Source organism: Oratosquilla oratoria, chromosome 15, assembly GCF_046742065.1.
Source record: "Oratosquilla oratoria isolate Oo_2021 chromosome 15, ASM4674206v1, whole genome shotgun sequence".
Taxonomy (NCBI): Eukaryota; Metazoa; Arthropoda; class Malacostraca; order Stomatopoda; family Squillidae; genus Oratosquilla; species Oratosquilla oratoria.
Genome location: NC_134791.1, coordinates 46,762,125 through 46,786,704, shown reverse-complemented (window position 1 = coordinate 46,786,704; position 24,580 = coordinate 46,762,125). Strand labels below are relative to the sequence as shown.

The window sequence follows — 24,580 nt, the reverse complement described above, 5'->3', positions numbered from 1 at the left end:
AACTCTCAAAAAGAGTAGTTCTTTTTTTCTGACCTATAATTTTTGTCTTTGCTCATTCCTCTTCATTAGCTTTTTTCCTAATACAAATATTTTTTTTAATTTTCTTCTAGTGCTAGCTTCCAAGATTTGCTGATTACTTTGTTTGCCTTGGCTTGTGACTAACTTTATTTTCATTGGACATAATTATGCCATTTCACTTACACTGACCCTACAGATGCTATCAATCTGGTCTGTTACATCCAAGTCCTCCTTTAGTTATTGAGGTAATTTCTATAATTTGCATTTCTTGTTCATGGTGTAACTTCCATGAGGTGATGTATTCTGAGCAACTATAGAGTAAGACACATCTAGACTTGTCAACTACATCTGACAAGGGTTCTTTTTTTTATATAAACTTGACCATTCCTTCTAGGCTTTCTCTTCTCCTCAATCTCTTTAAATGTTACTCTCTCTCTCTCCCCCATCCTCATTTGTTGTTGGCCTATCCTCTTTTTCCTCCATGGTGTTGAGAATATTTTCTCTCATTTGTCAAAGTTTCATTCTATCTTCTAAATTGATCAATCTCTGCTCTCTGAGCCAGGTTTGTTCCTGCATCTTGCTCAAGTTTTTGCTCCAGATCATGCAATCTAGCTTCATGGGAGGAAATGAAATATCTAAATCAACTCTGTTAGAATTTCACTTACCTCTATGATAGAATATCCAACTTGTAACTTGTATACATGAGCATGTAAAGATATTTAAGAATTGAAACTCCATACATTTGTCATACCACTAATGATTATTTATAGTATGTTTAGATTGTACTTTTATGCTCAGAGTATTTTAAGGTGTGAGTGTGGTGGCTGTAGCTCCAACTCTGTACTGGTTTGTGTTAGTGAATGTAGTTTGTGTGAAGTGGATCTATGTGTATGTGCTCCATCTGATGGCTTCAAACAAGACATTTATAGGTTTGGTACACATTGGACATGTGCATGGGCCTGGGTTGGTTTCAGTCTCCAGCTAGAAGAAATTGTGAGGGCAGGTGCCAGGGTACTGACCCCCTTACAAGAGGAAACATTTGCAAGGAAGATAGAGGGAGGCGATACAGAAACTGGACAGTGTTTCTGTGTTCAATCCTGGAACTAAGTACTGGCCCCTTGGGGCTGCACCTTGTGGTGGTGGGCTTCTCTATCCTTTGCCTCTCAGTCCTCTAACATGCTCAGATTTCCACACAAGTCGACTGTGAGGTACTTTATCAAATGTCTTCTACATGTTGAGGTACACACAGTTCACCCACCCCTCCTCAAACTATCAACTCTGAATTAATTAAACTTGACAATCAAGATAACTATAATTTCTAAAATAGCAATGAAATTAAAACTATTCTTTATTATAAATTTTATTGACAGTATCAAACAGTTTTGCTTGGACTGGAGGCCCTGTAGAAAACTAATTCCTTAAGAAGTACCATCCTTTTCCCATTAATACTTCAATTAAAGTTGTTATACTAACTAATGTGTGTAACATATTTAACTGTTCTTAGCAGGAAGCTTGGTGATAACAGACTTCACTTCCAGGTAATTCCTTAGTGCATACTCAGAATTTTCACGTCCCTGGCCAGACATTTTGTAACCACCAAATGGTGTCTGTGCATTGAGTACATCATAGCAATTAATCCTGTAAGAGGAATAGAAAAAGGTCATTAGAACCATTGTCAAAGATCATCAATTCTAAAATTTAAACAATTCCAGTGATATTAAAATTCTTATAATATGCATGCATAAACCTACGACACTTCCCCGCCTACAGAGAGGGTGGCCAAATGAAAATCACACAACCATGAACCCATTCAACCACCCCTCCCATCTCAGAACCTCAGGAATGGAGAGTGCCTAGTCCCCCAAATATATTTCTCACATTTAAAGCAATGTAACGAAACACAGCTTTTCCACAATAGGTCTCCCTTCCCTACTCAACAGACATTCCCCTTTTACCCAGGACCCCCATTCACCCTATCCATGTAATTCTCATTCTCAGTCTTCACCCTCAAGTTCATTCCACCCACCTTTGCTTTCCACATCTCTTTCCTACTCATCCTTCCTCTAACAATTTTTTCCGTACACCAAAACTATCCTGTATTCTGCCTTCCACACCTCTTGTACTAATCTTTCTTCATTCATTCTTTCCTTCTTTCTGCCTCCTTTAAATTCCAAGTTTCTCAACTATACAGTTTTGTATTAAAAATTGTTTCATCTTTGCTACCTCCCTGGTAAGGGGGAAAAAGCCTTGGTATATGTATGTATATTTGCATCCATCCCTAGATATCTATTTCTCATGACACTTATTATTCCCTCAAAACTTTTACTTGCTTCTCTCACTTGACATTTTACTTCCACCACAACTCTATTCCTGCTACACGAGATCCAAAATATTTAAAACTCCAATTCCTTCAGCCTCTCTCCTGACTTACCTCCAACTTACTAAAACCCTTACCCCTTGTCCATCTCTTCACAATCATCTGTTGCATTGCACTTCATACATATATATACCAAAGGCTTTTTTCCCATTTACAAGGAAGGTAGCCAGTCAGGCATAAATCCACTCCCATCCATTTTATCCCAACATTCTCCACTCCCATTCACCACCCATCCCTCCCTCTTTTCTTGGATGATAGGTCATTCCTGTATCTCACCCACTGTCCTGGGTCAAAAGCAATGCAGCAAGACACAGTGCATCCACATCAAGGCCGCTTCATTTAATTGGTGACCCCCGCCCCCCCCATCCTTGGTCTCCCTCTCATGTTCACTCCATCCACCTCTTCCTTCCACAGCTCTTTTACTAGTCTTTCTTTACTCATTCTTTCCATGTGTACAACCATCCAATCCTCTCATCAAACCTATCTCCTAACTCCTTTCCCACCCTTGCTCTCCTCCTCACCTTGCTTCTCACTCTATCCAGTCTAGTAATTCCTATCATACTTCTCAGACCTTTCCTCTCAAACATGTTTCATGTTTCTGCCCCATACAGTGCTGTCTGCATGATCACCCCTTCATACAATCTCCTCTTATACCTCTGGTAGTGCCTTCCTGTCTAGCCTGTCATAAGCCTTTTCCAAATCCATAAAGGCCCACAAAACATCCATATCCTTTGCTAAAGGTTCTCACATATTTGTCTTGCCACAAAAATCTGATCCACACAACCCCTACCTGCCCTAACCACATACTGTTCTTCATCAATTACTCCCTGTTCTTCTCCTTATCCTCAATCAAAACTCTCCCACAACCTTTCCCAACCACACTCAACAAACTGATCCCTCTGAAACTGCTACATTCAAATTTGTCCATGCTTCCCTTGTAAATAGAAATTATACAGGCACTCATCCAGTCCTCTAGCTCTTTTATACAAACATTAAACAACCTCACCAGCCAATCCACCATCACTGTACCTCATTTTTTTTAGACACTCTGCATAACACCCACCTAATCCCAGGTGCCTTGCCTGCTCTCATTATTTTAAAAATGGGTTTCCTTTTATCATTTATCACTGTCATTTTTGTCTTCTCTTTTTCTGCATGAAGGGACAGAGAGGGGGGTTGCAGATTAAATGAAGTGACCATACTGTGGTTGTGCTGTGTCTTACTGCATTGTCTCTGACCCAGGGCAGTGGGCAAGATGCAGGGATGACCCATCATCCAGAAGCCAAGAAAAGAGGGAGGGATGGGTGGTGAATGGGAGTGGAGTATGTGGGGATGAAAAGGGTGGGAGTAGATTTATACCTGACTTTCATTACCTTCATTGTAAGGGGGAAAAAGCCCTTGGTGTGTGTGTGTATTTACCTAGTTGTATTTTACGGGAAGGGGAGCTATGCACGAGGTGTGTATTTACCTAGTTGTATTTTACGGGAAGGGGAGCTATGCACGAGGTGTGTATTTACCTAGTTGTATTTTACGGGAAGGGGAGCTATGCTCATGGTGTCCTGTCTTCATATCTCATTTTATCTAAACTGTTTTTAAATTCATGTATTGTTTTTGCACACACCACTTTCTCATCTAACTTGTTCCAAATGTCTATTACTCTGTGGGGAAAGCTGTTCTTTTTCAGATCTCTCCTATAACCGTCTTTCTTGATTTTCTTTCCATGTCCTCTTGTATTTCTATCATCCATTTTATTAGATCCTCTCAATAGTTTCTATGCCTTTCATGATTCTATAAATAGTTATCAAATCTCCTCTCTCTCTTCTTTGCTCTAATGTTTGTAGTTCAAGTTTTGCTAGTCTCTCTTCATATGATAGTTTTGAGAGAGTTGGTGCCAATTTTGTAATTGCTCTTTGTATTCTTTCAAGTTTTGTTATACATTTTTTGTACTTGGTGACCACATCATTGCTGCACATTCCAATCTTGGTCTTATCAAAGTGATTAGTATTTTCTTCACCATTTCTTCATCCAGGTATGTAAATGCCACTTTGATTGTTCTTATTAAATTACAAGTTTCTCCAAAAATCTTGTTTATATGTTTCTCAGGTGACATTATTCATAATAATGACTCCCAGGTCCTTCTCATTTTCTACTTTTTTTATTCCTTCTTCTCTCAATTTATATGATCCTGCTATTCTTTTTTTGCTTCTTCCAAATTCCATTATACTACACCTTTTAGTGTTGAACTCCATCTCCCACTTCCTACTCCATTCCCATACTTTATTGAGATCACTCTGTAGTGACTCGATCTTCTTCAGTGTTCACTTTTTTCAATAGTTTTGCATCATCTGCAAAGAAGCTCATAACTTTCAATTCCTTCATCCATATCATTAATATATATAGCAAACATTATTGGGGCCAGAACTGTTCCTTGTGGAACACCACTTATCACTTCATCCCAATTAGAGTGTGTTTCTTATCACCACTCATTTTTCTTTCTTGCAAAGTCTTCCATCCATTTCACCAGTTTGCCCTGTATTCCACCTGTAGTTTCTAATTTCTTAAGCAACTTCTTATGTGGCACCTTGTCAAAAGCTTTTTTTAGGTCTAGAAATGCACAATTAGCCCATCCATCTCTTTCTTGTATTATATCTATTAGCCTTGAATAGAAACATTAAGTTTGTGACGCATGATCATCCTTGTCTGAATCCAAATTGTCTTGGATTTAGTACGTTGTTTTTTTCTAAATGCCTTACCCATCTACTTTTGATAATTCTTTCACAAATTTTTGCTATTGTGCTTGTTAGAGAGACTGGTCTATAGTTTGTAGGGTCTTCTTTGTTTCCCCCTTTATATATATAGGTACTATATTTGCTCTTTTCCAATCTTTTGGAACTTTTCCTTCTTTCAATGAACTGTTTATTTGGCTATGTGTTTTGTCTGCCAGTTCATTCCTGCATTCTCTCAAAATCCAGTTTGCTATTTCATCTGGTCCATGCGACTTTCTGACATCAAGATTATTCAAGTGTTTCGTTATTTCATTCCTTGTTACTTCCATTTCTTTCATAGGGGGGACTTTCTCCTCCCATTCGATATCACTAGGTTGTATGTTCTCCCTTGTAAAGACGGATTTAAAATGCTTTTTCATAATTTCTGCCATTTCTATTTCCTCTGTGTATTCAACTCCTTGTCGTAGTTTCTCTAAATCTTGTTTGTTTTTCACTGTTATTTACAAATTTGTAAAATAGTTTTGGTTGGTCTTTACATTTTTCTATGACATCTTTTTCATATTTTCTTTTTTCTTCTCTGCACACTTGTACATATTCATTTCTATAACTAGTATATATTTTCCATTTTTCAGGTCTTTTGTTTTTTTTCCATTTTGTCCAAGCTTTGTCTCGTCTTTTAACTCCCTACAACTTTTGTTGTACATATTCTTTTTCTTGCTTTTGTCTTGGGACATACTTTTCCACTCCTTTATAAATTCTGGTCAAAATATTCCATTTCTCTTCCACTGTTGTTTCCTTTTTGTATATTCTTTCCCAGTGTTCTTTTTGAAAGAATTCTCTTATTTGATCAAAATTTGTTTTTTCATACATCAATCTTCCTTTTCTATATTGTTCATTTCTTCTTATGTATTTTTCCTCATTTAGCTCCATTTCAACCAATATGTGGTCACTTTTACTTATTGGTGTCTTATATTCAATTTTTTCCACTTTCAGGTTCTGATGTGATTATTAGGTCCAGTCTCGATGGTTCTTCTTCATTTCTATACCTAATGTTCTCTTGAATCCATTGCGTCATTGTGTGGTCAATAACCATATCAAGTTGTACATTTCCCCATGAGTCTTCTCTGCCCTTTACTGTCATCTCTTCCCAGCAGACTTCTTTACAATTAATGTCACCCATTATAACTATTCTACCTCCATCTTCCATTATCTTATTTAATGTTATCCTTGTGTCTTCTAACATTCTTTTATGTTCTCTCTCATCCCATGAGGCTGTTTTAGGAGGCACATAATATATTACAAACTTTCTGCTCTTCCTATGTGTGTGTGTGTGTGTATTTACCTAGTTGTATTTTACAGGATGAGAGCTATGTTTGTAGTGACCAGTTTTCATATCTCTCCACATCCAGTTTATTCTTAAAATTGTGTATAGTTTTGGCATTCACTGTTTCTCCGTTCAGTTTCTTCCACACATCAATAACTATGTGAGAAGTTATTCTTTTTCAGGTCTCTTCTGTAGCTTGCTTTCTTTAATTTCTTTTCATGTCCTCTTGTTTCTCTTCTGTCCCACTTTGATAATTCGTCTCTGTCGAGAATTTCCATCCCTTTCATAATTCTGAAAATGGTAAACAAATTGCCTCTCTTCTCTGTTCCAGTGATGACAGATGTAATTTTTCCAATCTTTGTTCGTATGTCAGGTCTGTCAGTGTAAGTGCCATCTGTTGCTGCTCTTTGTATTCTTTCTAACATTCTTATGTTCTTCTTTGTGCTAGGTGCCCATAGTGTTGCAGCATATTCTAGTTTAGGTCTTATCAGTGTAACAACCATTTTTTTAACCATCTCATCTATGTAGTCAAAGGCCACTTTCATTGACCTCAATAAGTTATAAGTCTCTCCAAATAATTTATCTACATGTTTATCAGGTGTCAAGTCACTTGAGATGATTACTCCCAGGTCCCTTTCTGAATGACTTTTTTGACTTTTGTTTCCAATTTTGTACTGTCCCAATACTCTATTTTTACTTCTTCCAAATTCCATTATGCTACATTCTTTAATGTTGAAATTCATCTCACTTTTCAGACTCCATTCCCATATTTTGTCTAGGTCTTCTTGTAGTGATATGCAATCTTCTGTTCTCACTCTCTTGAGTAGTTTGGCATTGTCAGCAAAGAAGTTCATATAACAGTTTACTCCCTCATCCATATCATATATATGTATGGCAAACATTAAAGGAGCCAGTACAGAGCCTTGTGGGACACCATTTTACACATCTTCCCACTTCGAATTTTTGTCTCTTAAGTACCACTCCTTTTTCTCCCAGTTAAGAAATCCTTCATCCATTCCAGCAGTTTACCTTGTATTCCTCCTATTATTTCAATTTCTTATTAATTTTTTTATGTGGTACTTTGTCAAATGCCTTCTGCAAGTCCAAGAAGGCGCAATCTGCCCAGCTTTCCCTCCTTATCCTCCTTCACATTTAGCAACTCCCTAAAATACTCTGCCCACCTTCCTCTCACTGCCTTCTCTTCCATTATCATCTCTCCATCTACACCTTTTACCTTTTCTTCTCTACTTGATTCACCTCCTCTTCCTCTTAATTTCTTTCTAAAACATCTTTTTATTACTTTCAAAATTTTCTGTCATACTCTTACCCCATTTCACATCTGCTCTCCTCTTTGCCTCCTTTATCTTATGCTTTACTTCTCTCTCTACTTTGTACCTCTCATATGATTCCCTCATCCTAATTTGTAGCCAATCTATGAAAGCCTGCTTCTCCTCTACACCCTTCTTTGCTTCCTCATCCCACCACTCACTACCCTTCCTTCTATTTCCTCCCATTCTTGTTCCACACACCATCTTTGCACACCTTATTACTCCCTCCTTGAACCATCCCCACTCCTCCTTCACTCCTAGTTCTACTCTATCCTTCACTCTCTCCCACTCCTCTCTCAGCTTCTTGTACTCCTTTTCTTTCTCATTTAAGCAGTTCACTCTAAGTACCTCCCTACCTTCTGCCCTTTTCCTCTTTCTCCACCTATTCTCCCCTCTCAACTTACCTTCCACCAAAAACTGATCTGATATTCCCCCACTCTCTCCCCTTAGAACATGTACATGCAAAACTCTTCCTACTTTTCTCCCGAGTACCACTATATGTCCATTATAGCCCTATCTACCACCCTTCCTTCTGCCACCTTCTCCCAGGTGTACTTATGCTTGACTTTCTTCCTAAATACTGTTAGCTATCATCAGCTCTCTAAACACATCTCCACCATCAACTCTCCGCTGTGATTTTTTCCAAGCACTCAACACTTCCCCAACCTCTCCCTCTATTGGTTCATCACCTACTCTAGCACCGAGATCTCCCAATACCACTACATTGACATTTTTCCCTAAGCCTTCTATACACTTGTTTAAATCTATCCAAAAAGCCTTCCTTTCCTCTACAATCTTCTCACTACTGGGCCCTTATGCACCTACATCTCCCTTCCCAGTTTCACCTTCATCCACATTAACCTTGAAGAAATCTCCTTCCACTCCACCACACTTATTTTTTCACTTGCTAGTATAGTCACCCCTACTCTCCCTTGTCCTCTCTTCACTCCTAACACCCTCACCACATACTTTCAAACTCAGTCTCACCCCTCTATTTAATCTTTCTTCTAAAAGACATACTGCCCATCTCTTTCCTTTTACTCTCATCCGTACCACTTCCACATATACTAAAATACCCAAACTTCAGGGTTCTGGTTGGAAAACTCCTCCCAGACCCTATTATGCCTTTGCTTTATGGGGATGCAGAGAGTAGGATGCCTAGTCCTATCCTCTGTCCCAATTTAGTGATCTTTTATGACTCAAGTGGGAAACACTCAGTGGCAGTGTACTTTCTCCCGTACCACAGGGTTTAGTGTTAATGGAAATGAATATTCAGAGAAGTGGTACACAACAGTATTAAGAGTGGGGGACAGTATAACAGAGGGACAATTGCAGTATCATAAAGTAGCATAATTTCTCTAAATTTCCACTAACACAAAATGTGTGGCTCTGGTCCATAAGGGCACCACATATAGACCCTAAAGTATCTGTTGCATGCTACCGAGGAGATTTTTACCTCGCAATAACATGAAGCTAATACCCCAGACCTTTTTGCTTGAAGACTTCAATTGAATCACCCTGCATTCTGCATTTGGACGAGCTAAATAGACTAAGTTTACTTTGACACTTCACAAGGTTTTTACATAAATGAGGGATCATTTTAGTGATTATACCTTACACACTGTCTATTTTGTCTGTTTCTTCTATAAGATATGGGGACCAAAACTGAACTAAATAATGGAGATAAGGTCTTCCAAAAGAATGATGTTAAATAATTGTTACTTTTTTCAGTCTTGTGTTCAAATGTTCTTCTAACAAATCCTACCATTTGCTAGGTAGGTTTTGCAGCTTTTGTATACTGGTCCTTAGATACTATAATAACTAGGTCTTTCTTGATCTGATTTATGAAGCTAATTACCACTCATATGTCAAATTCCATTTGCCATTGCTCCACTCAACCAAATGATCTAAATCAGGCTGTAGTTGTTGTTGTCGTTCCCTAGACTGTCTGTCCGAGCAGTCCCGTCTCCCCAAGGAATGCCACAGCCGAAACTGGGTTTTCCCACAAATCCTTTATAGAATGTATGTTGTGTTGTTTGCGTGCATGATTGTGTATAAAGCAGTCTTCCATTATGTGTTGTATGGTATGGGGTGAAGTGTTACATCCTGGGCAGCTGTTCACAATGCGGTCATCCAGCCTCTTCTGGTAGCTTAGAAGTGCTGGGTGGTGGCCACACCGCAGTCTGGCCAGGTGGACTTTGTCCTTTCGTGGGAGAGAGGATTCAGAAGGGTGGATATCAGGGGGTCTGGCATGCAGCAGTGTGTTGTCTTTCAGTGTGTTAATGGAGCGGTGAGTGATATGATTATGAATATGTTTCCGGAGGCTGGTATTTGGTGGTTGTGGAGGAAGAGAAGAGAGTATCTGTGTGTGATACAGGTCTTTGGGTGTTGTTTTAATGTTTCTTGGTGTGTGTGGGTGTTCTGCTACGTAGTGTAGCAGGTGTGATGCGTTTGTGGTGGCTGCGGCAAGTGTTTGTGTGCCTCTGATGTCGAGGTGGTCCTTGATTTTGAGGACTTTTGTTTCATGGTGTAAATGGTCTGTAGGTGTTGTATTTGTGCAGCCTGTAATTGTTTTTAGGGCTTTGTTTTGTATGATTTGAAGGGTGTTGAGGTGTGTCTCACTGAGATTAGGAGACCATGGAGCCGCAGCGTCTACGTCGTGGGACCACCCCCTAACCCCAAGAGTTGGGGGCCAAACAGTGGCAACCAGCCCTGGCCACCGGCTCTACGCAGGTGGCACCGATCCCCAAGAGGAGCTACGACTGCCTTGGGGAGTACCACAATTATTTTTTGCAGGCTGTAGTTGATCTATCTGCTGCATTACTGATCTTGCAAGCAATTTTTGTGGAAAATTTTGATATTTTACGTAACAGACCACTATCCATGTTATTTACATAAATAAAAAAAGAACAGGACCAAGCAAATTCTTAGAAAACACTGCTCATTACATCACATATACCTCTTTCATCATATATCTGCTCCCTTTATTTTTTCCTCACAACCCAAGTCTCCTTCCACTTAGGTTCTAGAAAATAAAATTACTAAATTCTTGATCCTTACCATACTGTGCCAGCTCTTAGGCCCTGAGCAAAGAGGTTGGCCTTGTCAATATCCTTTGTGAACACTGAAGCAGCCAAGCCATATATAGTATTGTTGGCACGCTCAATTAATTCATTGACATCACTGAATTTAAAGATCTGTTGCACTGGCCCAAAAATCTATGGAAGTTAAAAAAATATATATCTACACAATCTGTGATTGATGCATGACACATAAAATATAAATGCTGTAATACCTAAATCTACAGCAAAATACTTTATTCATCTTATGCAAATATCTTCAAGCAGTTTCAAAATTATCTAAGCTTGTACATCTTACCTCTTCCTTGGCAATCTTCATATGATCCTCAACATCAGCAAATACTGTGGGTTCTACGAAGTAGCCTGTATCACCGTATCTGTTACCACCACACAGCATCTTTGCACCTTCCTTCTTACCAGAATCGATGAGCTCAAGAATTTTGCCCATTTGTACACCATCAACCTAAAATTGGATGTCACAACCTATAGTTTCACCAACAATGCAACCTTCTCACATTCATTGAAAAAGCAATTTCATGTCAACATACCTGTGGTCCCTGTTCAATGTTAGGGTCAAATGGATTGCCGACCGACCTCTTTTTCGCCCTCTCCACACTACGTTCCACAAACTCATCATACACAGCATCTTCTACATATATGCGAGAACCAGCACAGCAGCACTGACCCTAATGGAATAAAATATTTAATCCCTGCCAAACTCAAAACTATCGGAGACCATTAGCACAATATTCTTGATCAACCATAACACAATGTACATCAAATCTGCTGAAAGCCCGAGAATACAAGGCAAGCATGACGTCAAATTGCCTAAACATCCAGATAACACATATATGAACTTTGCACTAATAGTTATGGCACTGTTCTATTTCTTCAAAAAGGAGAGAGAGAGAGAGAGAGAGAGAGAGAGGGGAAAGTGGGAGAGTGGGGGAAAGGGGGGGAGAGAGAAGGAAGGGGAGGGGAAGAGGAGGGGAAATGAGGGAGGGAGTAGAGGGAGAGAGGAGGCTGGAGAGTGAGAGAGAGGGCAGAGTGAGAGAGGGAGGAGAGTGAGAGAGAGGGAGGAGAGTGAGAGAGAGGGAGGAGAGTGAGAGAGAGGGAGGAGAGTGAGAGAGAGAGAGGGAGGAGAGTGAGAGAGAGGGAGGAGAGTGAGAGAGAGGGAGGAGAGTGAGAGAGGAGAGTGAGAGAGAGGGAGGAGAGTGAGAGAGAGGGAGGAGAGTGAGAGAGAGGGAAGAGAGTGAGAGAGAGGGAAGAGAGTGAGAGAGAGGGAAAAGAGTGAGAGAGGGGGAAGAGAGTGAGAGAGAGGGAAAAGAGTGAGAGAGAGGGGAGAGAGGGAAGAGAGAGAGGGAAGAGAGTGAGAGGGAAGAGAGAGAGGGAAAAGAGAGAGAGGGAAGAGAGAGAGGGAAGAGAGTGAGAGGGAAGAGAGTGAGAGGGAGGAGAGGGAGAGGGAGGAAAGTGAGAGAGGGAGAGAGATGGGGGAGGAAGAGAGGGAGAGAGATGGGGAGGAAGAGAGGAAGAGAGAGGGGAGAGGAAGAGAGAGGGGAGAGGAAGAGGGAGGAAGAGAGAGGGGAGAGGAAGAGAGGGAGACAGAGAGGGGAGAGGAAGAGAGGGAGAGAGGGGGGAGAGGGAGAGCGGGGAGAGAGAGGGAGAGGAAGAGAGGGAGAGGGAGAGAGAGGGGAGAGGAAGAGAGGGAGAGAGAGGGGAGAGGAAGAGAGGGAGAGAGAGGGGAGAGGAAGAGAGGGAGAGAGAGGGGAGAGGAAGAGAGGGAGAGAGAGGGGAGAGGAAGAGAGAGGGGAGAGGAAGGGAGAGGAAGAGAGAGGGGAGAGGAAGAGAGGGAGAGAGAGGGGAGAGGAAGAGAGAGGGGAGAGGAAGAGAGGGAGAGAGAGGGGAGAGGAAGAGAGGGAGAGAGAGGGGAGAGGAAGAGAGGGAGAGAGAGGGGAGAGGAAGAGAGGGAGAGAGAGGGGAGAGGAAGAGAGGGAGAGAGAGGGGAGAGGAAGAGAGAGGGGAGAGGAAGAGAGGGAGAGAGAGGGGAGAGGAAGAGAGGGAGAGAGAGGGGAGAGGAAGAGAGGGAGAGAGAGGGAAGAGGAAGAGGGAGAGAGAGGGGAGAGGAAGAGAGGGGGAGAGGGAGGGAGAGCAGCAGTAATTAGTTTTAGAAAATCTAACCTGGTTAAAGAAGAGACCGAAGTGGGACTGTTCAACTGCATAATCCATATCTGCATCCTTGAAGATGATGTTGGGGCTCTTCCCTCCTAACTCCAGAGTCACACGCTTCAAGTTGCTGGCACCTGCAGCTTGCTGGATTAAATGGCCAATCTGGAATGCATTGAAGAATTCTAGAAATGTCATGTTATATTTTGTCACTTTGGCTGTGTGTCATACTCCGTAAACAATTGACAAAACTGTGGCTATGCCATCACAGTCTGTTTGGGACTGGTCGGAGTAACAGTCATGACTCCTTATGGAAGTTAATTCCTTTCCCCTACTTGTTCAATCATTGTATGGCTATCATGTACTATATCTTATACTGTATATCATGTTGTGTCTACTCATATGATGAATTCTGTATGTTCAGTAAATGATGCAAGAAATACTGTATAAACTGTGGCATTTTCGACTTCACGTACATTATATTATGCAAGTTACATTCCTAATTTGTTTGAGATGAGGTGCGAGAAGTATGATTGGGAGATAGGGTTGATGAAAGAGTATTAGGATGGTTTGGACACATGGAAAGAATGAGTGAAGAAAGACTAGTAAAAGAGGTATGGAAGGCAGATGTGGAGGGAGTGAACATGAAGGGACGTCCTAGGATGAGGTGGATGGATGGGGTGAAGGGGGCTTTGGGAAAGAAGGGAATGTCTGTTGAGGAAGGACGAGAGAGGACAGAAGATGGGTGAATGGAGAATGGTTGTATATGGATGTTGTGATGCATGAGGTGGAATGGGGGGGGGGATAGGGGGTGAGGTAGTATGTGCGAGCAAAATTTGATGCAGCCTGATGGGATTTCTCCCTGCCTTCTCCTTTTATTCATGGGGGGATGGAGGGGGGGGGTCGCCAATTTAATGAAGTGGCCTTGCTGTGGATGTGCTGTGCCTTGTGACACTGCCTTTGACCCAGGGCAGTGGACAAGGTGCAGGGATGACCCATCATCCAGGAGGTAATAAGATGGGAGGGAGGGTGGAGGGGGAGTGGAGTGTATTTAGGGATGGAATGGATGGGAATGATTTTATGCCTTTTTCTTTTTGGCTACCTCCCTTGTAACATAAGAACATAAGAATAAAGGAGACTGCAAAAGACCATAAGGCCTACACTAGGCAGCTCCGTATCCATCACCACCTATCATCAAGGGGGAAAAAGCCTTGGTATATGTATGTACATGTACATACATATACCCCATCTGGGGTATTGGCTGCATGTTTTTGTGGCAAAGTAGCATGCAGTTGATACTTTAGGGTCTATATGGGGCACCCCTACGGACCAGAGCCACACATCATTTTGTCTGTGATAGAGGAAAACTCTGCTCATAGAGAAATGATGACACTTTTATACTACGACTGTCCCTCCGTTATGCTGTCCCCCAACTCCTTGTTATTGTCCTGTACAATTTCTCTGAATATTCATTTCCTTTTTTGCCTACCTACCCTGTGGTGGGGGCAAAAGAATACTGCCACCAAGTATTTCCACTTGGATCGTAAGAGCCGAGAAAAAAGGGATGGGGTTTGGGACCAGGCATCCTTCTCCCTGTAGCCCCACAGGGGGACATTCCTAAAAAGAGTAAAGGCATAAGAGGGTCTAGGAGTTTTCCAGCCAGCTCCCTAAGGTTTGGGTCATGAATTCTAATCTAAATATAATGATTGGAAAGCAAGGATATAAACCACATTGAAACCATATGTCAATTGAGGCTTGGTAGGATCAATTGGAGAGGAAGATGGGACCCCATAAGCGTTACACCTTTCCTGTATTCACTTTGGTCTCTTAATCTCACACTTGCCAACCACCACTAGCATGGACATTTGGGTCCAGGACATAAACCCACTTCTGGAATTGGTGGTGTTTAATGTCCTCCTGGGGGGGTAATTCCAGAAGTGGGTTTATGTCTTGGAGCTAAACATCTGCACAAGGGGTGGTTGGCAAGTGTGGGATTAAGAGACTGAGATGTACTAAAATTTGGTAAATACACACCAACTTACACTGAACCACATAACACATCCATACAAAAACATGTTCATACCCAATTCACTAAAACTCTTCATGATGGACCACCTAATTCAATACTTCAACCCCTCCTCCCAAACATCAGCTCCACAGAAGAACCTGTAAGTGAAGCAAGAATGACACTGGCATCTTTGTGTTCAGGACACCATTCAGCACTTAGATGGTATGAACACAGAAGAGGCCTGGCTAAAGGAACTGCCTTTAATGCCACCACCACAATGGACAATGACCACCTCATCCTAGAATGCCCTACACCAACAATCCCTGGACAAAACATAGCATTTCTTTCCTGAGTGACCTATTGGCCAACCCAATGGCCAGTGCTAATTACCTGGGAGTCATGGGTCTTCTGCAAGAGACACCTGGGGCAACGGATTAATCACAGGTGTTAATGAAAAGGTGAGGGAGGTATACACATTTTTAAGCCTTTACATTGGTTTGATTATATGTTTTGGACTTTCAATGCACAGATGTTATCAAGCCATTACCTCTGTAGATCCTGTAAATGCCACTTTATCTACATCCATATGGCTTGAAATTGCAGCACCAGCAGTTTGCCCATAGCCTGGAATCACATTCACAACTCCTGCAGGGAAACCTGCTTCAGCAATAAGACTTGCTACATGCAATCCTGTCAATGGGGTTTGCTCAGCCAATTTCATCACAACTGTGTTGCCTGAAATCAAAGCACTGTATATAATCATTCACATTGCAATGGGCAATGTTGGTAGCACAGTAGTAGTTTGTGCCACAAAACTTTCTGCTGGGGTTAAAAAGATTACTTTTGCCTTGTGTATTTAGAGAATCTGTTGAATGCTGGATTAATGAAAAATTAAAAAAATAGAAGTATTCATTCTTGAGGGTTCACTGTAGAACTGGCAGAATCTCCTGGGGGAATGATATAGCCTCTGTACCTCACCACAGTAGATCAATCAGGTTGGATGAGGTTGTATGGGTGGTATGCAATGAAGTGTCAAGTGTTGGAATGGCTGTGGAAAATAGTTGAAATTTATTTGGCCCAGTCCAGTGTCCAAGTGCCAACCCCTAGCATCATCTCTATATGGAGACAAGGGTGTTGGTCCATCTCACATATCCACAACTAGCAGGTACCTATTGTTGATCTTTGACTGGGGTTCAAAGCCCACAATTCTTTATATCAAACTGCAAGATGATATCCTAAACAAAGACAAGACAAAAACTGATAACCAGTTGGATATTTAAAGCCAGTTCTCACTTGTACTCTTGTGCAGACAATACCCACATTATCTAGCCACAATAAGAAACCAAACTCTTCCTTCCTCTTAACTATGCGAGCTTAATTACTTGTGCACATGAAGGAGAGGTAGAAGGCAAGATACATGTTGAACAGAAATGAAGAGAATCACACATTAATATAATTACCTGTGGCAAGAGCTGGTCCAAGCTTCCATGCTTGCATTAACAAGGGAAAGTTCCATGGGATAATTTGTCCACATACACCAATAGGTTCATGGCGAGTATAAGCAAAAAATGGGCCATCTGTGGGAATCACTTTACCATGAATCTTATCTGCCCAGCCTGCAAAATACCGCAAGTTGGAGATGCTGAGATGCAAGTCTGCCATGAAGGAGTTTGTGTATGGTTTGCCATTGTCCAAAGTTTCTAAGCTCTGGAAAATAAATCTTACATTGCAACAAGATACACGGTAATACCAAAACATTCTAGAATGGCACATTTAGGCAGCAAGTCAGTAATTTGCATAAATCTATCAAAACTTACAGCTAAGTAGACCCTATCACGTTCCATTAGGTCAGCTAAACGATTAATCAGAGCTCCCCGTTGGGAAGCATCCATCTGTCGCCATTCGGAGTTGAGAGCAAAAGCCTGACGGGCAGCTTTAACGGCCTTATCTACATCAGCCTGTGGTTGAATAAAAACACGGGTTTTTCAGACACAGAAGGGAGGTAGGGAGATAAAGATAGAGAAAGGGACACAGAGGGACAGTGTGGCTGAGGGGGAGAGGGACTGAGGGGGAGAGTGAGCTATAGAGGGAGAGGAACAGAGGGTTAGAGAGCTAGAGAGGGAGGGTTAGAGAGCTAGAGAGAGGAAGGTTGAGGGCTAGAGAGAGGAAGGTTGAGGGCTAGAGAGAGGAAGGTTGAGGGCCAGAGAGGGAGAGGGTTGGAGAGGGAGAGGGTTGGAGAGGGAGAGGGTTGGAGAGGGAGAGGGTTGGAGAGGGAGAGGGTTGGAGAGGGAGAGGGTTGGAGAGGGAGAGGGTTGGAGAGGGAGAGGGTTGGAGAGGGAGTGGGTAAGACAGGGAGTGGGTAAGACAGGGAGTGGGGTAGAGAGGGTCGGAGAGGGTCAGAGAGGGGTAGAGAGGGGTAGAGAGGGAAGGAGAGGGTCAGAGAGGGGTAGAGAGGGTCAGACAGGGAGGGAGAGGGTTAGAGGAAAAACTGTCCTGGAAAAACAAGATGCAATGAAAAATTCTGACTAATATCCAAGCAAATTAAATCAACAAATTCTGTATCATTTTTTTTTTTTTTTTTTTAACATTACCTTGTCACCCTCCTCAACCATCGTGATGACTTCTCCAGTTGCTGGGTTGACTGTTGGGAACTGCTTCCCACTCTCGGACTTGTAGAACTCATTGTTGATGAAAATCTGTGAATGATAAGACATGTCTGAAAGTTGTGTGGAACATTTCTCAAACAGTTGAATTTATTTCTTTTTCTTTTTCTCCTTGGAGAAATGTGGGCATGTTGATTTTTGGAACAATTAAGAATTTTGTTCATGCTCACATCAATTTTACTTATATCTGGGGGACCCCTCTAATCCAAATGGTTAAATGACCAAATTATCGACCTCTTCTGAGGCAATGGGATATTTCAGCACATCTAAGTTTTGGTTGATATATGGGCCTAACACTTGGACTTTAAGGGAGGCAGAAAGGAGGAAGTCAAATGGGTTTGACAAGTGTTTGAGAAGAATGATGGGTGTTACTAGATGGATTGAGTGAGAAATAAAGCGAGGCAGAGAGTAGGGGGTGGAAGGGGAACAGGCATATGGAAAGTGAAGAAAGACTAGCAAAAAAAGTGTGGAAGGCAGAGGTGGATTGAGCGAGTTTGAGGGAAGACTGAAAAGAGGTGGCCAAATGGGTGAAGTGGGCCATGGGTAACAAGGGAATGCCTGTTGAGCAGGGAAGGGAGAGGGCAAGAGATGTTGGAGTGAAGTATAGCTGTGAATGGATGATAAAATTGACATGGCCCAAAGGATATCTTAACTTTAATTACTCAAGTGGATGAGGGAGGAAGGGAGGAAGGGAGGGAGGGAGGGAGGGAGGAAGGGAGGGAGGGAGGGAGGGAGGGAAGGAGGGAGGGAGGAAGGGTCACCTTGTAATACAGCAGGGGGGGCTAAACCAGCTTAAGCTGTCAGGCCTTGCTTTGGATGTACTGTCTTGCTACAGTGCTTCTGATGCAAGGGCCAGAAATGGCCCCTCATCCACAAGGAGCTAAAATGAAAGCTAAGCAAATGGTTAATGGGCAAGCATGGGATGAGTGGGGGGGGGGGGGGTTGGTATAGGCCTTGGCTGGGTACCTCTTTTGTAAGGAGGAAGAAGCCTTTTGGTATAAACATAATGTGAAAATATTCTCTTTATTAAGGAAAACCACTGGATCCAACAGTACAACTTTCACCCCTCCTCCATTACCAATAGTGCCAGACACTATTTACAGATGTAATATTTTCTTACAAAAGTATGGTGGTACTACTGCAATGTGAAATGATCTGCAAAAAGAATGGGGGAGAGGAGGAAGAGGAGAAAGAGGAGGGAGGATGAGAGGGAAGAGGGGGAGGAGGAAGAGGAGGAGGAAGAGGAGGAAGAGGAGGAGGAGGAAGAGGAGGAGGAGGAAGAGGAGGAGGAGGAGGAAGACGACGAAAAGGAGGAGGATGAAGAGGATGAAGAGGAAAAGGAGGAAGAGGAGGAGGAGGGAGAAAAAGGTAGAGGGAGGATGAAGGAGGAAAAGGATGAGGGAGGATGAAGGAGGAAAAGGACGAGGGAGGAGGAAAAGGACGAGGGAGGAGGAAAAGGAGGAAGATATGAGAAAAAGGAGGGAGGAGGAGAGAGGAGAAAGGAGAAAAGGAAGAGAAGAAAGGAGAAAAAGGAGGGAGAAGGAGAAAAAGGAGGGAGAAGGAGAAAAAGGAGGGAGAAGGAGAAAAAGGAGGGAGAAGGAGAAAAAGGATGATGAGGAAGAAGAAAGATGAGGAAGAAGAAAGATGTGGAAGGAGAAAGGAGAAAAGGAGGAGGAAGGAGAAAAAAGAGGGAGGTCAAGGAAGGAGAGAAAAGAGGGCGGTCAAGGAAGGAAAAAAAGAGGAGGAAAAGGGAGGAAAAGGGAGAAAAAGGAGAGAAGGGAGGAAGGAGGAGGGAGAGAAAGGATGAGGGGGAAGGAGAAGAGAAGAGGGGAACGAGCAGTTGGAGGAGGTGGGAGGAGTGAAAGAAGGGAGAAGAGGGAGAAATGGGGGAGGAAGAAGGGGATGGGGCGGAGGGAGAGGTGGAAGAGGAGGGAGAGGTGGAAGAGGAGGGAGAGGAGGGAGAGGAGGGGAAGGATGAGGTGAAGGAGGAGGAGGAGGTGGTGAAGGAGGAGGGGAAGGAGTAGGAGAGCGACGACAGAGAGACTGGAGGGGGAGGGGGAGGGGGAGGAGAACGAGGAAGCAGGGATGTGGCGTACATGTGCGCTAGTATAGGTACAATAATAATGCATCTGGAGCTAGAGGGTACTGAGCCTGACTCTAGAGGTGACGATGGTAAGAAAGGCCAGAAAAGGTCACCGCCTTAGGTCAAGTCGGGTCAGTTATCGTTTATAAACTGCCTGCCCCGGGCTCACCGGCCTTCGCAAGCAACGGTGTTTTCGGATTCAAAATCCAGCCTGGCAGCAATCCAAAATGGAAGCTGTACGTCACGCCCCGACATCCTTGAAGACGTCCTGAGCCTCTTGACCGAGGCCGGCAGGCTGGGCGTCCTCCTCCGATTGCAATGGATCCCCTCGCCTGTGGGCCTCCACGGAAATGAGATGGCAGACAATGCTGCCAAGCTAGCTAGGTGCTTCATTCATCACCTGAAGACGACGTCATCCCACTCCAGCCCTCAGCAAATGACATCTTCTGGAAGTTTGACCTTGCTGCCTGGGACCTTTGGAAATCGGAAGACCACTCTACCGCTGTTGCCCAAGGATGGCCCCTCAAGACCTGCCTCGGACCGACCCCTCCCACCTTCTCCTCCTCCCTGTCCCCGCACATTTCAGCGACAATTAGCAGGATACGGGTAAATCACTGGCGCACCCGATATACTGCTTCACGCTGCACCCGAGGCGCGGAAATCTCCTTCCAGCACTGCCTCCTCACGTGCCCCGTGATGGAAGCCCACTTCCGGCCACTACGCGTAACCCTCGGCAACCACACCACGGCTTTCGACCGCCTCAGGGCAGATGACTGTCCCAATGCCGACCTTGTCCTCGCGGCCAAACTCGCCTAATCCTCCAAAAAAACATCCGCCCACTCTCACAGACGCATCTGCGTAAACACAAGTCATGTATACACCCACACACGCATCTGCGTTGATACAAGTCATGTATACACCTACACACGCATCTGCGTTGATACAAGTCATGTATACACCCACACACGCGAGTGTTACACGCTACTTGCCCTCCCCGGTAGCAACACATATTTCCTTCAAGCCACTCAAAAACTAAAAGCCAGTCCCTAAATCGGCTAGCTGCGCTGGGACTAAATGCATAAACAACAACAACAACAACAGCGGGCAACAACCCACACCGTAGAAAACATCGGGTCGTAAGCCCCAGTGGCGGGCTTGCGGCCGCCGCATTGTATTTACCTAGTTGTATTTTACGGGAAAGGGAGCTATGCTCGTGAAGTCCCATCTTCATATCTCACTTTATCTAAACCGCTTTTAAATCCATGTATTGTTTTTGCACACACCACTTTTGTTCCCCCAATCTTGGGGGGCATTTTTTCATACTGCTTTTCTTATTTATTTCAATGTGTACTCTTCCTTTTTGTATGTTTATGATATTGATGGATTTTGTGTTCTTGTTCCTATATATATATATATATATATATATATATATATATATATATATATATACATATTTTTCATATATATATATATATATATATATATATCATATGCGCAATCGTGTATGTACATACTTATATATGTATATACTTCTGGAGAAAAAAAAAGACCAGTCCAGTTCTCTGCTGTACTTGGTAGGCGTCACTAGGCTTTTGGCAGTCGGTCTCCCCTTGAGAGTGTGTGCACGACTGCGTCCCTAGACCGACGCTCGCACTTAACCAGAACAAAGAGCATAAACCAATCCGAGCTTTGGCCTCTCCCTAAGTCACTAGATCCCAAGTAATATACTCATGCAGTTACTAATTGTGCAGTTGTAGATGAAAGTGTGCAGTTGAAAAAGGCAATCTGTGCATTTTAATAAACTCCAGTACCTTGAAATCAGGGCCAATTTTTGTTTTGTTTTTATCCACACACATGCCTCTGGACTTCTCTAACTCATCTCCCCTCTATAGTATTCAGCTGACGTCACCGCGCTTTCGGTTCGTCATTTTCAGGGTCAAGCGACCGGGGCCGTGCAGACTGAGGTTGGATTGTTGCATAACCTACCTCAAATTTACTGGTGTTCCACGTCAAATACTTACAAGACATATGCTCACATGACACACTCACAAAACAAATGCTCACATCCTTAATGAAAAAAAAAACGACAAATGCTCAAATGTTTAACCGATACTTGAAACACGCCGATATTTTAACCCCAAGAATAATGCTCTTGGCTTGGAGATTGGTCCAGACACCTAAGTCTGTTTTGCTCGTAATTGTATGTAAAATCATATATAATTCACAAATATAATTAAAATAATAAATTCGCACTAAAAAGTGTTTATCCAAGGAGAATCAAAGTCGAGATGAGTGAAAAAATTAATAACATGACATTAGATCGCGCTGTCAAGAGTTTTTATGAGAATAGTAGAGCTTGTGTCAGGATTGGAAATGAAGAGAGTGAGTGGTTCGAGGTAAAGGTGGGACTTCGTCAAGGATGCGTTATGTCGCCCTGGCTGTTCAACTTATACATGGATGGGGTGGTGCGAGAGGTAAATGCAAGGGTAGTGGGCAAGGGATTGGAGATGGCTAAAGAAAATGGAGAAAAGTGGGAGGTGAGCCAGTTGTTTGCGGACGACACTGCGCTTGTGGCAGGATCGGAGGAGGGATTGAGGAAGTTGGTGGCAGAGTTTGGGAGAGTATGTGATAGAAGAAAGCTAAAGATAAATGTGGGTAAAAGTAAGGTGATGAGATGTACAAGGGGTGAAAGTGGCAGTAGACTGGAAGTGAGCATTAAGGGAGAGCAACTGGAGGAAGTGGATAGTTTTAGATACTTGGGTGCAAATGTGGCAGGGAAAGGTGAAGTGAAAGTGGAGGTAGAATGTAGATTGAGAGAAGCGAGTAAATGCCTTGGTGGATTAAAGAGTGTAATGAGGAATAGACATTTGGGAATGGATGCTAAGAGGAGACTGTATGAAGGAGTGATTGTGCCAACAGCACTGTATGGGGCAGAAACATGGAACATAAGAGAGGAAGAGAGAAGGAGTTTGAATGTGTTTGAGATGAGGTGTCTGAGAAGTATGATGGGGGTTACTAGGCTAGATAGAGTGAGAAATGAGGAGGTGAGGAGGAGAACGGGGGTGGAAAGGGAGTTGGGAGATAGGGTTGATGAAAGAGTATTAGGATGGTTTGGACACATGGAAAGAATGAGTGAAGAAAGACTAGTAAAAGAGGTGTGGAAGGTAGATGTGGAGGGAGTGAACATGAGGGGGCGTCCTAGGATGAGGTGGATGGATGGGGTGAAGGGGGCTTTGGGGAAGAGGGGTATGTCTGTTGAGGAAGGACGGGAGAGGACAGAAGACAGGGGTGAATGGAGAATGGTTGCATATGGATGATGTTGTGATAGCATGAGGTGGAATGGGCGGGTGGATGGGGGGTGAGGTAGTATGTGTGAGCAAAATTTGACGCAGCCCGAAGGGATTTCTCCCCGTCCTCTCATTTTATGCAATGGGGGGAGGGGGGGGCGGAGAGGGGGGGTCGCCGATTTAATGAAGCGGCCTTGCTGTGGATGTGCTGTGTCTTGCGACACTGCCTCTGACCCAGGGCAGTGGACAAGGTGCAGGGATGACCCGTCATTCAGGAGGTGCTAAGATGGGAGGGAGGGTGGAGGGGTGTGGAGTGTATTCAGGGATGGAATGGGTGGGAAGGATTTTATGCCTTTTTCTTTTTGGCTACCCCCCTTGTAAGGGGCCTTGGTATATGTATGTATGTAGATCGCGCTCTGCAAAACATAAATGTGTGCTCACTACTCAATTACCGTCAAATAATAGAACACACCATGGATAATAATGGTGTTTTGGTACCATAATACAACAGTAATACACCACTGACACAAACATACAACACCACATCAAGTGAAAAGTAAACGGCGGTTCTTTTCCGAGAATTTGTTCAGGATTTGCTCCACGGAAATGGGAATGGTATTACTATGCACTGAGAGCAATGCACACCATTCATGCGTTCCTGCCCAACTGTGCTTCTAAGATATGTTTTCACTCTTATAGGTGCTGAAAAAGACCTCTCAGCTTGAGCATTTGACACCGGTTGCGTTAACACAACTTTCAAAAGGCATGATAATCATGTTGGGAAACATGTTCGCACTCGCGTGCACTTGCGCGTCCATCAGAGAGCTGAACGTTGGGGGAAGTTATATTGTCCAACGCTCTATTTCTGCTTTTACAAGAGGCAGCGATTCAATATCTTTTTGATACAACTCTGCAGCTTGTAGAACAGCTGCTGCGTTTGTGTCCGGACCTTTGAGGAGTTCCTTCACCTAAAGTGTTACTAACAGCCACACTGCTTTCGTCGAAACGATATCTTAATTCAGACAGCACGTGATCTACGAACGGAATGTACACCGACCTGCGATAATATTCTTCCGGGCTCTGATGAGGAGCGTTGGGGGAGGGGGGGGGCTGCCCCCCCCCCTGTATCCCCGCAAGTTTATACATAGATCATGTTGGTTATGTAGATCGCATACCAAAGTGTGTCATAACTATATATTTTCCGTCTTCATTCTCAATACTTCTTATGCAGTAAATTCATTAACATTCCTTGGTTCCCTACTAACAGATAAAAACCGACCAGGTTAGATAACACAAATATGCAGTTTGAAGCATTATTTGACCAATATTTACGTTGTTTGGGGATTTGTCTTTCAAATCTGTGAGCTTATCATGTGATTGACAAGAAGTTAAGATTCTTGCAATAAACAGACCACGGCTACCAAAAACCGTCGCAGTGCAGGACGATGTCTATTCCACTCTCACACAAACACATTTTTTCAATTCTTTCGGTTTTTTTTTTATTTCAAATATCAATTTTTCTA

General features: G+C 43.1%; 1 protein-coding gene across 1 annotated transcript in view; it reads right to left on the bottom strand.

Moving 5' to 3' along the window:
- Nucleotides 1–1,362: 1,362 nt before the first annotated feature.
- The window catches only part of Aldh (Aldehyde dehydrogenase), a 38,671-nt gene continuing 15,453 nt past the window's right edge, over nt 1,363–24,580 (bottom strand). Inside the window, exons 2-10 of the mRNA XM_076198884.1 lie at nt 17,616–17,720; nt 16,842–16,982; nt 16,485–16,731; nt 15,572–15,759; nt 13,032–13,181; nt 11,402–11,539; nt 11,152–11,316; nt 10,834–10,991; nt 1,363–1,656 (exon numbers count right to left, since the gene is read on the bottom strand). Of these exons, the coding sequence (XP_076054999.1) occupies nt 1,509–1,656; nt 10,834–10,991; nt 11,152–11,316; nt 11,402–11,539; nt 13,032–13,181; nt 15,572–15,759; nt 16,485–16,731; nt 16,842–16,982; nt 17,616–17,720 (1,440 nt within the window). The 3' untranslated portion in view covers nt 1,363–1,508. The remainder of the gene's footprint in view (nt 1,657–10,833; nt 10,992–11,151; nt 11,317–11,401; nt 11,540–13,031; nt 13,182–15,571; nt 15,760–16,484; nt 16,732–16,841; nt 16,983–17,615; nt 17,721–24,580) is intronic.